This window comes from Festucalex cinctus, chromosome 11 (assembly GCF_051991245.1).
Source record: "Festucalex cinctus isolate MCC-2025b chromosome 11, RoL_Fcin_1.0, whole genome shotgun sequence".
Classification (NCBI taxonomy): domain Eukaryota; kingdom Metazoa; phylum Chordata; class Actinopteri; order Syngnathiformes; family Syngnathidae; genus Festucalex; species Festucalex cinctus.
In genome coordinates, this window is record NC_135421.1 from 21,902,901 (window position 1) to 21,917,511 (window position 14,611).

At 37.1% G+C, this 14,611-nt stretch overlaps 1 protein-coding gene and 1 long non-coding RNA gene across 4 annotated transcripts; one reads left to right on the forward strand and one right to left on the reverse strand.

Annotated features, from left to right (window-relative positions):
• The first annotated feature begins 220 nt into the window (after nucleotides 1-220).
• spopla (speckle type BTB/POZ protein like a) lies at nucleotides 221-10,438 on the forward strand. 3 transcript variants are annotated; one of them, XM_077536723.1, is made up of 12 exons: nucleotides 221-402; nucleotides 1,326-1,409; nucleotides 2,276-2,394; nucleotides 2,543-2,664; nucleotides 2,818-2,969; nucleotides 3,056-3,183; nucleotides 4,093-4,270; nucleotides 4,802-4,857; nucleotides 4,948-5,070; nucleotides 6,594-6,736; nucleotides 6,860-6,913; nucleotides 8,501-10,438. In XM_077536723.1, exons 3-12 carry the CDS (start codon nucleotides 2,317-2,319, stop codon nucleotides 8,643-8,645), a joined length of 1,179 nt encoding a protein of 392 aa, XP_077392849.1. In that variant the 5' UTR covers nucleotides 221-402; nucleotides 1,326-1,409; nucleotides 2,276-2,316; the 3' UTR covers nucleotides 8,646-10,438. The 3 variants fall into 3 exon arrangements, with proteins under 3 accessions (XP_077392849.1, XP_077392851.1, XP_077392850.1); XM_077536725.1 differs by lacking the exon at nucleotides 221-402 and adding an exon at nucleotides 497-515; XM_077536724.1 differs by lacking the exon at nucleotides 221-402 and adding an exon at nucleotides 536-1,077.
• LOC144030433 (uncharacterized) lies at nucleotides 4,877-7,066 on the reverse strand. Its single transcript, XR_013287257.1, has 3 exons — nucleotides 6,839-7,066; nucleotides 6,560-6,746; nucleotides 4,877-5,059 (listed from the first exon to the last, which is right to left on the reverse strand). It is a non-coding gene; the product is annotated as an uncharacterized LOC144030433 (long non-coding RNA).
• Nucleotides 10,439-14,611: the final 4,173 nt, after the last annotated feature.

Below are 14,611 nucleotides of genomic sequence, written 5' to 3' on the forward strand. Positions count from 1 at the left end.
GTTTGTGCTGTTGTAATTAACTCATAATTTGTGGTTCGATTTTTTATTTTTTTTGTATGGTCAAGTTGCACAGGAAATGTTGGACTTGCTGGTTAGTTATATATGTAATTTTTGTAAATGATTTGAAATTAACAATAATAAATAATGTTGTTAGTATGTTGACATGTTTGGCAGGCTCTAAAATCGCGCGTGCGCAGTAGACACCGCTTAGCCTGCTGCTACCAACCGGATCAGGCAGACACAGTAAGCTAGCCCAGATATAAATTAGACAAAGAAACCTTGTGAAGAGTCTCACAAAAAAAAAAAAAAAAAAAGAGTCCAAAGTGACGGATGGTGACAGGAGCGCCTGTGACACTAAGCGACATACCTTACTCGATACATACGGAAGTATGAAATTGAAAGGTACGCCGTCACGATGAATTTTCCAACTTTTTTGGCAGTCGATGTACATGTTAGCTTGGGCTAGCTGCTAGTTAGCCGACGTTGTTTTCCCAGCAAGCATATTGGACCGAAACGTGAGAGCTTTCGTTAGCTCGCTCGGCTAGCATTCGTTGAGAGACCTGCATAGGCCCTTTGTTTTACACTATTTCAGGATAACCGCAGTCAATTTTGGACCCGGTTCCTTAGTTGGTTTGCTGCGCGACAACGATCTCGATATACATGTGGACGTGTTTACGTGAAGACAAATGTGTCATTAAATGTTTGTGTCAAGCTAGCCGAATGTTGTTAGCCGCATTTGCGGTCGAAGGCTAACGAGAATGCAACATTACGCTGACAAGTGAAAACTTAAATGTTAGTTTGGATTCAGTACGATCGCGCTAGTTGGTAGACTTGGTCGTTTTTATATGATTTAATGTTGATAACGGTCTCTTTTTTTTTTTTTTTCGAAATGAGATGTCGTGGTTTTGAGGGCGTTAATAATAATGGGATAATATTGATCGAAAACGACGTTGACACCTGATGTAATGTTAAGTGAAATAAATAAACGAATAGCTGTTGACCGCCCAATATCTTAAATAACTTATGGAGTTATGTTGGCAAAATATTTCTTCGTTCAATACAAACAAGCCTACCCAGGTTAGTGATTATACTTTTCACATTTATTTAACACAACTAAATGACACAGCAATTTATTATGCAGGGTAATCACAGCGTCAACTTAAACGAGCGCAAGTTAAAGATAACTATTGGTTTCACAGCATTTGTTTTTAGAAGGCAGTTTCTCTTACTAAAAAGTAGTGACATGCAGATGTACTCCTGTTTTGAAAGCTCTGCCCAATTACAGATGATGGGTGATTTCCAAGCACTCTCTGTTTTCCTTGTAGGCTGGAACATGAAGTTGGGACCATGAAGTATCCTGTGAAAAACTAGACCTATACCACCTTTTACATTCTTCAAACTGCTAAGAGGTGAGCCTTTAGTTCACGATTGTAAATTTGACTCCTGTGCATTTTTATGTACAATATACCACAAATTCTAACTAGCAAATTTGTGTTTGCATTCACTGGGGTTGGCTATTACTATTCTTACCACTATGTTTGATTGTCTGCTGCATACTAAGCCAGACAACCTGTTAGATCAGTCCTGTGTTGAAGGTATCACAGCAGTAAGTCACAAAATATACACTGTAACAAATGATCCTTCAATTAATTTTCCAATGGGACCCACACGAGAAAATGGAACCGTTGTTGAGAGCCACGCCAACATATTCTTAATTGTCTTTCTGTCAAAAGAAAAGAGATTTAGTTACTTTAGTTTGATGATGATCTGAGTTTGTTAATATTACAATGTACTGTTGACTCGATATTTTTACGTACACCTGGAATCCATGGAAAGGAAGTCTCTTCACTTGGAAAATATTCACTGTAATGCAGTAAGTTTTGTGTGGAGAAAAATCCATGCCTCATTAGTTGCTGAAAATCTTACTGTTGTGTCCAAAGTTTTTGTTTATTCACAAAACATTTGGTTTTAGACAGCCGGCATGTGTTCACTAAACAAGAAGAAACTTGCGAAAACCAGCAGCATGTCTCCGTACATGTTGATAGAAAATGTCTGCCTGGTTATGTCACTGCTTATCTTGCAATTCTCACTAGCAGTTTGTTGGCAGGATGCTTCTACCACACTTAAAAATAAGAAAAGAAGGCAGCCAGCCTACAAGGTATTTTATTATTTGAATGTGTTTGTTGCACCGACATAAGTAGCTGCCTTGGTTTTTGATGACGTGAAAATCCGTTTCTGCCCCTACCATAAAGCACCATTTTTTTTTTTTGCATAGCCAAGTGCTTTAGAGACACGAGTGCTCCCTCCAAAGTGGTGATGTCACGGGTTCCCACCCCCCCTCCTCCTGGGGAGATGTCAAGTGGACCTGTGGCAGAGAGCTGGTGTTGCACACAGGTTTGAGCAATCAACACTTCGCTTTCTCTTCTCCTCACCAAAGCCATGTCTTCATTTTTCCGATAGCTTGTAATGTAATCAGACATCATGTCACTGTGGAATCCTTTATACGACCTAAACACTTTTTGTTTCTTCTTTTGGCGCCAAGGTCAAGGTTGTCAAGTTTTCCTACATGTGGACCATAAACAACTTTAGCTTTTGTAGAGAAGAAATGGGGGAGGTACTGAAAAGCTCAACCTTCTCCTCTGGCCCTAACGACAAGATGAAGTGGTTAGTGACTCATTTTCACCAATTACATTTATTCTTTAGTATCTGCATGATAATTAGTCAGTCGGCTCATTCCTGAAGGCTTGTTTGGACAAAAGTAGTGGATAGCGCTTGACTCGGTTTTGAACTTTCTGATGGATTCCGTTTCCTTAACAGGTGTCTGCGAGTCAACCCAAAGGGACTTGATGATGAAAGCAACGATTATCTGTCATTGTATTTACTTCTTGTTGGTTGTCTGAAAGGTGAAGTCAGAGCAAAATTCAAGTTTTCCTTGTTGAATGCTAAACGAGAGGAGACGAAAGCGATGGGTAAATGCGCACGCCCGTGACATCATCACGTGCATGTCATACTGCAACTTGGAAACGTGTTAAACATGCTTTCCTTTTTGTCGCAGAAAGCCAAAGAGCCTACAGGTTTGTCCAAGGCAAAGACTGGGGCTTTAAAAAGTTCATCAGACGAGATTTCCTCCTGGATGAAGCCAACGGACTTCTGCCTGATGACAAACTTACCCTTTTCTGCGAGGTAATTGTAAAACGTGAGCCACTCTAATTCCTTGGAAAAGGAAGCGTTTTGTTGTTTATGGCTAGTTGAGTGTGGGGGGATCTTTAGCCAACTCACCATTCTATTACAATTTAGAGGACTTTCTTTTTTTTTCACTATAAACTTATTTTATTCCTTAGTAATTTTAAAATGGATTGTCATGTCGGTTTTCATGATTAATCTGTTCTGAAAATGGCCACAGCAAGAAAAAAAAAAACAACTTTTGAAAATGACTACAACAATGCAAGGCTGAGATTCTAAATCAGTGATGGGCAGCCACAATTTGTCATTAGTGCTCCATGGGGGGCCCACCATCACTTCCGAACCTGATGTATCAAGAAAATGCCTTTTTGGATACTGTATGGACAAAATATGTGGTCTTTTTATATTTCATTTTACATAATGCATTTATTTCTCAACGCATGTATGAAATATCAACTATCCTGACGCAAACGACAAAATAACTGCACACTCTGATGTGTTTGTCTTGGGGCAGTTCTTAGCTGGTGCAAGTGCAATGAAGCCATATCTGCCATCTAGTGGTGAATGGTGAATTACAACATTAAACTATACATTAAACTGCATATTTTCAATTCTGCACCCCTAAATGTGCATTTTTTTCAATACTTTTATATTTTCGTTATTTTCCCATTTTTATCTTAGGATTGGTTTTCACATTTACCCTCAACTTCTCATAGAAAGCATTGAATGTTTATCTGCGGTTTTGTTTGAAGATATTTTTGGATTTGTTGAAAATAAAACAAAAACAAAAAAAAGACTTTGGAATGACTGTGCTGGTGTGTTTTAATTGCAATCATGTCTGCCAGAACGCTCGTTTGCCTTTCACAAGCCTTCCTTTTTCTGACCGTGCTTTTTGTGTCTTGCGAGCAGGTCAGTGTTGTCCAGGACTCTGTGAACATTTCCGGCCAGTCCAACATGAACATGCTGAAAGTACCCGAGCCTCAGCTGTCTGACGACCTGGGGAACCTTTGGGAGTGTTCACGCTTCACGGACTGCAGCCTGTATGTGGGAGGGCAGAAGTTCAAAGCCCACAAATCCATCCTGGCAGGTATCAAGGACTTTAGTTAGCACTCTGCAACGCTTTTGGCCCAAACCGTTTTAGAACTTGCCTGTTATGAAGTCAGCGTCAGGAATGCGGGTTTTAATGTGAGTGATTGCTGTACATTGATTTGAAGACGAATCCATTAGAGAGGCACGATTTATCAGGTGTTGTAAATGTGGGTGTGAGGGCATTTAACAAGCAGCCATGACAGAGAAGTGCTGAAAATGGCCTTTGTGAGACATGTCATGCCTCTTGTGAATGGTCTCGCTCACAGAGCCGTAAGCACCTTGAAAGGCTAGCAAGGGTCTGTACCTCCTGGCAGGTTTGAAGCAGCCTGCTTCCGCTAATCCACCTGACTATTCCAGCTTGTGTCTATTCGACACGGTGGCAGCAGCTGCTGTGGTCAGGTGGGGGGGTGGGAATATTGACGATGAAGCACTACCTCTGATTTAACACATTGACAAGTGCTGTACACGAGTAAAGAAGGTTTTTGTTGACTGCTGTTATATTTATCACTCTTGGATCTGTTTTTCACAGCAAGGTCGCCCGTCTTCAATGCCATGTTTGAGCATGAGATGGAAGAGAGTAAAAAGGTACAAAGTGACTCATTACTGTATTTAGAATGTTATTTTTATTTTGTCTTCTTGTAAAAAAAAACTTCTTTTTTTTTCCCCTTCGCGCAGAACCGTGTCGAGATAAGCGACGTGGACCCCGACGTCTTCAAGGAAATGATGGGCTTCATCTACACAGGGAAGGCCCCGAATCTGGAGAAGATGGCAAACAACCTGCTGGCAGCTGCAGACAAAGTAAGCACAACAACAATTGACACTTGCAAACGTGCGAGACACAAAAAGTGTTATTTTTATTCCCTTTCTTTTTGGCTCTCTCCTGTTTATGAATATTATTACCTGCAATTTCGAACAAGAATACGGGTGAGCGGTATACGCTTGACCAATGGTTATGAAAAGTCTCTACACCACAAAGCATTTAGAGATGTGTGACAAAGTGCCTTTTTAGTTGGACAAAATACGTGCTTATAATATTTCATTTTTCATAATACAACTCTCAATGCACGTGTAAAAGATCTTAACCCAACAACCACCCATAATGTTTTTTAACCCCCCAGTGCAAAATCAACTCTCAAAATTTTATTATTGAGGTCCTATATTTGTCCTGCATGTTTTTTTTTCAAATAGGCAAAAAATTAGGCCAGGAAAAAAAAATATTGTCCAATCATGTTTATTTTGATATTCCCCAATCTTTGTGAAGCAACTGGAATACTGCAAAATATTTTTTTGTGGAAAAAAAAAAGTTTTTATTTTTAAGCTATGATGTGTCCACTACAGAGGACGTTTTTTGAAAAACTTAATTGCCTGGCTAAAATACAGTTAAAATAATTCAAACAATACTTTGTGTTCTTAAGAGTCTTATAGAAAACATGTTAACATTTAAGGCCTAAATTTGTTCAATAAAAAGTGTGATTCACTTACTTTTCCTCTTCCCTAAAATATTGCTTAACACTGAGGGAAGCCATTTTCTTTTATGATGCAAACAAAGGTAGCAAAGCCCCACCCCTGCACATTTGTTGTCATTGGAGAGCTCTGAATGTCCTCTATAGAGCACAAGGGAATTAATTCAAATCATATGCACTGGGTGGGAGATATTGAGGTTTAAAAATGTCCACTACAGAGGACAGATTTGAATTGCTGGTAGTTATGAGGATAGGGCAGTGTACGCCCAACTAAGACATTCTGCCATTTAGTGATGGAAGATGATAATTAAAGATTTCAATAATAATAATAATAATAATAATAATAATATTAAAAATCAAGATTTTACCCCCATTTTTTTAGCATTATTTTGAATGTTTATCAGTGTTTGCTTTAGATTTTTTTTTAAATAAAATAAAAAATAATGCAGAAAGAAATTGTCTGAATAAATAAATGCTTTCCAAATTAATCAAGGGGCCACTCAGTGTGGTCGGGGGCAGTGTGGAGTCCGCCAGTTGTGCATCCCTGGTATATATAATGATATAATCAAAAGTGTAAAAAATAAAAAATAACTGAAAAAAAAATAAGATAAAAAAAAACAATTATTAACAGCAGTATCTCTGAATAAGTAACAAACAACTGCAAGGGTTGGATCGACTCCCTATTCTCTTTTGGCCAGATGTCTCCACACTGCCGTGTTTCCTTCCTCGCCATTATTTTTTGCTCACTGCATCCTCTGTTGTCATGACTTAAAAGGGATATTGTTCCGTTTGGCAATACTAACCAAAAGCTGCAGTTTGCATACCATGGTCAAGCGCTTGCTCTCCGTGTGCTTGCAGTACGCTCTGGAGCGTCTAAAAGTCATGTGTGAAGAGTCTCTGTGCAACAGCCTCTCGGTGGAGAACGTGGCCGACACCCTCATCCTGGCAGACTTGCACAGCGCCGAGCAGCTCAAAGCACAAGCCATAGATTTTATCAACAGGCAAGTATCTCTAGAAAGAAGAAGGAGAAGGGCGGAGGGGAAAAAAAAACTTGCGTGATGAATTTCTGCTGCCATTTCTGTTTACCATCCCTGAATGCTTACCTTTTTATCTCCTTGCCATAGGTGCAGTGTCCTCAGACAGCTGGGCTGTAAAGATGGAAAGAACTGGAATAGCAAGTATGTAATTAGCTGATATGTGACACAAGATGAATAACACGGTCTTATCTGGGCCCCTCGCAGATGCATTAGAATTCATTGTTTTAGCCCTGGCGGATGGCGCACTATTTGCCTTTTCACTTTGAGGCGGCGTATCATTGTGTCCAAGTTATTAATAGACTCGTACCTGGAGGAAAAACCCTGCAAATGGAGCCTTTTCTCCCGTTTTGTTATGGGCGCATGGCGGTCGCCAAGTTGGCCGTTGCAATGAATATTCGGCGTGTTTTCCTTGAATGCTCCATATATCTTGGCATCCATAAACTTTTGAAGCCACCCACTTTTCAAGTGAGCAGAAGTATTGGAACACGTGACGCATGGGTGTGTCTGGTTGCTCTCAGGCGTTGCCTTTTAGATTGATTGCTTAAACATGAGATGGTGCTTGTTTTTGGTGCTGAGTGACCAGAGAGACCAGAGAGCTGCCTTTTGGAGAAAAGTGGGAAAATCCAATGATTAATAATTGTGTTGCATCAGTTACCACTACTTGAAATGTTATTTTTTGTTCTCCTTTCGGACATTATTCCAACAGCTTTCACCGGTCACATCATTTGCAACATCAACAACAAATGAAAGAAGGGCTGACAGGTTGAAGCCATTGCTTATTAATTTGTCCAAATTATTATTTTTTTCAAATACATTTTTAGTCTTATTTATTTCGTAATCTCGTTAAATGTGCAACTGATTTATTGCACATAATCAATTAAAACTTTTCTTAAAAAAATAATAATAATAAAAAATACATATTTAACATTTATCATCTTCAATCATATTGAAATTCATGATAATGGAAGATAATTTAATAAAGTTTTAAGGTGGGTGAGGAATAATCGGCAAGCTTTCTTGTATAAAATAGTTAATTACATACAGGTGGATGAATAGTTTACAAAAATGTGTATTATAATGAGGAAAAATAGCACTCCATAATATTACTTTGTATTGGTAAAAATGAAATACGGTGTATGTTTTTTATACAATGTATTGCAGTATCAGTTGCTATTTATTAATTTTTTTCTTGTTTTTATTTATTTTTTTTGGTTTTCATTTATTTCGTTATTATTTTTATTATATTTTTATTGTTTAATTTTATTATTATTTGATAGTATAGTTGCTATTGATAGTTATATGATGCATCAGCTTTAATATTAGTTATTTGGAGAGGACCAATAATATGACTGAGAAGTATAATAATAATAATAATAATAATGATGATGATGATGATGATGATGATGAATTGGACTTATATACATCTGTTAGTGGGCCATTTGTGTTCAATCTGTTGCTTGAAGCGCCACAACATAGATGCTATGTAGCGTTAGCATTGTTAGCAGGCTAAAAGGCTAAGCTAAGTGGTTATTAAAATACAAAATGTGTGTAATTTAACAGTAAACTTTAACCAGGCGTGGTATTAACTGGCTTGAAGATATATTTTTTGTTTGTTTGAAGAGAAAAAAAGAAATTCATTTGGAGCCACAAGCTTGATTCGCTTCCGCGTGCCATTTCTGTTGATGGATGTTTAATGTGCATTAAGCCGAGTGCGTTTTGTCTTCGCAGCCACGCTACCGACGTCATGGAGACGGCGGGCTGGAAGTCGATGATCCAGTCGCACCCTCACTTGGTGGCCGAGGCCTTCCGCGCCCTGGCCGAGGCGCACTGCCCGCCCTTCGGCCCTCCCCGCAAGCGTCTAAAACAGTCGTGACGGCCCAGGACTGGTTGGCTCTACAGAGGGGAAACAAAAAAAACAAAAAAGACTTGTGAGGATACCCACTCTTTTGGATTTCCACCCAAACTGAACACACTTGAACAGAGAAGAGTGGCCCTTCCTCACCACGGATGTGGGGGAGGCTGGCACATTGGACACATGAGGAAGAAGAAAAAAAGACAGTCTTGCTTTGCTCCCCCGACTGTGTCGTGTTCAGGGTGGGTAGCAAGTGAAACCGTCTGCTACTGTTGTTTTTTTTTTTTTTCCTGTAATTCTTCAAAATGGCCTTACTATATCTGCCATTGCTCTGGAGTCACCCCGGAGTTCATTTTTTTTTTTTGGTCTATTTTACTCTGTGCCTGCCTTGTCACAAAGACCAGGCCTCCTCCAGGTTGCACTAGTTCCCGTCAATAGTCGTTTTCATATGGCGTTCGGAAAAAAAACAAAACAAAAAAAGGTTGAACTAAATGGGAAATAATATATATTTGTAATGTTTAGCCCGTTTTGTGACCAGACATTAAAGAGCATGAACACTTTCAGTGCAAGGTCAGTTCTTAACACTTTTTCAAAGATGTGTATGCCCCATATTGATGGCACCATTTCTATGTAAATGACAGAAAAGACCATTGTACGGGACGTCTGTTGTGTTGCGTCTGTGTGGGGACAAAAAACAAACAAAAAACAATTGCCCGTTTAGGAAGGCCCTGTATTAATTTCAAGTCTTTGGCCCTTATATAGGAAACAATGGAAGTATTTAACCAGGCTCACATCGAAATAACATATGCTTCTCATGTCCGTTAACCAGCTTGAATTCAATTGGAAAAAAAAAAAAAAAAAAAAGACTTCAGTATTGCCAAGCTGCAAATATATATTCTCATAAGATATTGTGGTTTAGTCAAAATGGAAGGACTAATGCATGGTCATGTTATTGTCAAGGAAATGTGTCCCAAGATTTTTGTATTTTTGTGCTAGGGATGCACGATAATGCTCTTTTCGACCAATACTGATAAATCTATTCAGAAAGTACCGATAATTGTTTGCAACACAAATGTACTTTAACGTCCAATGAGTCTAATTTGTACAAATACATTGAAACGTGTAAAGCACCATGAATTGTATTGATATCCCTGTTTCAAAGACAACTAGTAACTCATTTTGAGTTTGCTGAAACAAAAGTCATGTTTTTAAAATGTAACAAAAAAAAAAAACTGCAAGGGTAACGTTTGCCGTATCTCCATGATGCATGTTCCGTGAACACGAGGTCGCACGCATTGTGATGTCACAAATATGCGACACGACCATAGGAGACGGGAGGGGTTGAGGAGTTGGGCACAACTTGAGCCAACAACCACAACAGAAGGACCAACGTGGCTTGTCTTCAAATTGGTCGATAATTAGCGGATTTCTTTATCATCTGTATGTTGTCAAATTGGTCTAATTGCCAATAATTATCGTGCATCCCTAATTTGTGCAGAATTAAAAGAATTGATCATGGACAAAACAAACGGTCCTCTTAATGTTTGGAGACGTGTCAGATGCTGCGCATCACTTCTGCCGGCGATGTCATTCTTTGTTCCGAATGAGAGCTTGTCCTTTCTTTTCTTTTTTTTTTTTCTTTTTTTTTTTGGTTCCGGTGCATTGTAGCGTGGATGTGACACAAAACACAGCAGGAGCGTTTGTACAATAAGATGGCAGCATCATTCTGCGCCGTGTCAACATGTTGAAATGTATGTTTGGAAGCAGCGAAATGGAGGAATGGCTGCGTCAAGCAGTTAAAACGTTTTACAACATTCTCGTGTCCTGTTTTATTTTTTTATTTTTTTAATTCAGATATGCCTTTGATATATGTTTTCCTCACAAAAAAAGGGTTGCCTGGTTGTCTTCAAATGTGAGCTGGAGCCACATGACGTAAAGGACGATAACGAAGTCTTCAAAGTGGATGGCAAACGAGAAGAGTCCACCTGCTGCCCCCCACTAAAGAGCGCCATCAAATCCTACTTCACCTTTCATCATCCTCTTACGGTCTCGGGTGGGAGATTTCTGCAAAGGCGTCGCAGGGTTTTTCGAATGCGTTAATGACTTTCAATTACACAACCAAATGTAACAATTCGAACAAAAATTGTGCTCTCTCAAACACATCCAACGCTCAACACTTGGAACTACGTGTGGTCACATCTTAGAGGGAGGAAGTGACTCATTGAAGTACAGAAATGGTTGAAGGGATTCAAGTGTGGTTCCCAGGTGCTGTTCTGTGATAAACCAGTGCGCGCGCGCACGAACACAAACCGCTGCAAATGTAATAAGCTGTTTCTTGAAGCAGTCAAGTCCCCGCATCCAGATGTGAGGTAGCCTACGTGTCATGCACTCACTTATAAAAATACAAAAAACAAAAAACACGCCTTACATGGTCGCTTAAAAAAAAAAAAAAAATGCTTTAAAAAAAATGCCTGACTATACATGTTTTTTGTTTTTTTGTTTTTTAAGACACCTCACAATATATGGTCATCTTTTTAAAAATGGCTTACTATACATGGTCGCTTAAAAAAAACGCCTTACTATACATGGTCATTTTTTTTTTTTTTTTTTTTTTTTTTTAAAAGACACCTCACGATATATGGTCATCTTTTTAAAAATGGCTTACTATACATAGTCGCTTAAAAAAAACACCTTACTATGCATGGTCATTTATTTATTTTTTTTACGCCTCACAATATATGGTCATCTTTTTAAAAATGGCTTACTATACATGGTCGCTTAAAAAAAACGCCTTACTATACATGGTCATTTTTTTTTTTTTTTTTTTTTTTTTTAAGACACCTCACGATATATGGTCATCTTTTTAAAAATGGCTTACTATACATAGTTGCTTAAAAAAAACACCTTACTATACATGGTCATTTATTTATTTATTTTTTTTACGCCTCACAATATATGGTCATCTTTTTAAAAATGGCTTACTATACATGGTCGCTTAAAAAAAACGCCTTACTATACATGGTCTTTTTTTTTTTTTTTTTTTTTGGAAGACACCTCACAATATATGGTCATCTTTTTAAAAATGGCTTACTATACATGGTCGCTTAAAAAAAAACGCCTTACTATACATGGTCATTTTTTTTTTGGAAGACACCTCACGATATATGGTCATCTTTTTAAAAATGGCTTACTATACATAGTCGCTTAAAAAAAAACGCCTTACTATACATGGTCTTTTTTTTTTTTTTTTTTTTTTAACGCCTCACAATATATGGTCATCTTTTTAAAAATGGCTTACTATACATAGTCGCTTAAAAAAAACGCCTTACTATACATGGTCATTTATTTATTTATTTTTTTTACGCCTCACAATATATGGTCATCTTTTTAAAAATGGCTTACTATACATGGTCGCTTAAAAAAAACGCCTTACTATACATGGTCATTTATTTATTTATTTTTTTTACGCCTCACAATATATGGTCATCTTTTTAAAAATGGCTTACTATACATGGTCGCTTAAAAAAAACGCCTTACTATACATGGTCATTTTTTTTTTTGGAAGACACCTCACGATATATGGTCATCTTTTTAAAAATGGCTTACAATACATAGTCGCTTAAAAAAAACGCCTTACTATACATGGTCTTTTTTTTTTAAGACACCTCACGATATATGGTCATCTTTTTAAAAAAGGCTTACTATACATAGTCGCTTAAAAAAACGCCTTACTATACATGGTCTTTTTTTATTTTTTTTTTAAGACACCTCACAATATATGGTCATCTTTTTAAAAATGGCTTACTATACATGGTCGCTTAAAAATCGCCTTACTATACATGGTCTTTTTTTTTTTTTTTTTTTTTTGGAAGACACCTCACAATATATGGTCATCTTTTTAAAAATGGCTTACTATACATAGTCGCTTAAAAAAAAACGCCTTACTATACATGGTCTTTTTTTTTTTTTAACGCCTCACAATATATGGTCATCTTTTTAAAAATGGCTTACTATACATGGTCGCTTAAAAAAAACGCCTTACTATACATGGTCATTTTTTTTTATTTTTTATTTTTTTTAAGACACCTCACGATATATGGTCATCTTTTTAAAAATGGCTTACTATACATAGTCGCTTAAAAAAAACACCTTACTATACATGGTCATTTTTTATTTTTTTTATTATTTTTTTTTTAAGACACCTCACGATATATGGTCATCTTTTTAAAAATGGCTTACTATACATAGTCGCTTAAAAAAAAACGCCTTACTATACATGGTCATTTTTTTTTTATTTATTTTTTTTTTTTAAGACACCTCACGATGGGCGGCACGGTAGTCGAGTGGTTAGCACGTCCGCTTCCCAGTTCTGAGGTCTCCGGTTCGAGTCCAGGCTCGGACCTTCCTGGGTGGAGTTTGCATGTTCTCCCCGTGCCCGCGTGGGTCTTCTCCGGGTAGTCCGGTCTCCTCCCACATTCCAAAGACATGCATGGCAGGTTAATTGGGTGCTTCGAAATGTCCTTAGGTGTGCGTGTGAGTGTGGATGGTTGTTCGTCTCTGTGTGCACTGCGATTGGTTGGCAACCAGTCCAGGGTGTCCCCCGCCTACTGCCCAGAGCTAGCTGAGATAGGCGCCAGCAGCCCCCGCGACCCTTGTGAGGAATAAGCGGTCAAGAAAATGGATGGATGGATGGACACCTCACGATATATGGTCATCTTTTTAAAAATGGCTTACTATATATGGTCGCTTAAAAAAAACACCTTACTATACATGGTCATTTATTTTTATTTTTTTTTACGCCTCACAATATATGGTCATCTTTTTAAAAATGGCTTACTATACATAGTCGCTTAAAAAAAACGCCTTACTATACATGGTCATTTTTTTTTTTTTTTTTTTTGGAAGACACCTCACAATATATGGTCATCTTTTAAAAAATGGCTTACTATACATGGTCGCTTAAAAAAAACGCCTTACTATACATGGTCATTTTTTTTTTTTTTTTTTTGGAAGACACCTCACAATATATGGTCATCTTTTTAAAAATGGCTTACTATACATAGTCGCTTAAAAAAAACGCCTTACTATACATGGTCATTTTTTTTTTTTTTTTTTTTTGGAAGACACCTCACAATATATGGTCATCTTTTTAAAAATGGCTTACTATACATGGTCGCTTAAAAAAAACGGCTTACTATACATGGTCATTTTTTTTTTTTTTTTTTTTTGGAAGACACCTCACAATATATGGTCATCTTTTTAAAAACGCCTTACTATACATGGTCATTTATTTATTTTTTTTTTGGAAGACACCTCACAATATATGGTCATCTTTTTAAAAATGGCTTACTATACATAGTCGCTTAAAAAAAACGCCTTACTATACATGGTCATTTTTTATTTATTTTTTTTGGAAGACACCTCACAATATATGGTCATCTTTTTAAAAATGGCTTACTATACATGGTCGCTTAAAAAAACGCCTTACAATACATGGTCATTTTTTTCATTTTATTTTATTTTATTTTATTTTTAAGACACCTCACAATATATGGTCATCTTTTTAAAAATGGCTTACTATACATGGTCGCTTAAAAAAAACGCATTACTATACATGGTCATTATTTTTATTATTATTATTTTTTTAAATGCCTCACAATATATGGTCATCTTTTTAAAAATGGCTTACTATACATGGTCGCTTAAAAAAAAAACGCCTTACTATACATGGTCATTTTTTTTTTGGAAGACACCTCACGATATATGGTCATCTTTTTAAAAATGGCTTACTATACATAGTTGCTTAAAAAAAACACCTTACTATACATGGTCATTTATTTATTTATTTTTTTTACGCCTCACAATATATGGTCATCTTTTTAAAAATGGCTTACTATACATGGTCGCTTAAAAAAAACGCCTTACTATACATGGTCTTTTTTTTTTTTTTTTTTTTTGGAAGACACCTCACAATATATGGTCATCTT

Coding starts and splice junctions, on each gene's coding strand:
- spopla (XM_077536723.1), top strand. CDS start 2,317: ATGTCACGGGTTCCCACCCCCCCTCCTCCTGGGGAGATGTCAAGTGGA. Junction 2,395..2,542: donor AGAGCTGGTGTTGCACACAG/GTTTGAGCAATC, acceptor TTTGGCGCCAAG/GTCAAGGTTGTCAAGTTTTC. Junction 6,914..8,500: donor GGAAAGAACTGGAATAGCAA/GTATGTAATTAG, acceptor TTGTCTTCGCAG/CCACGCTACCGACGTCATGG.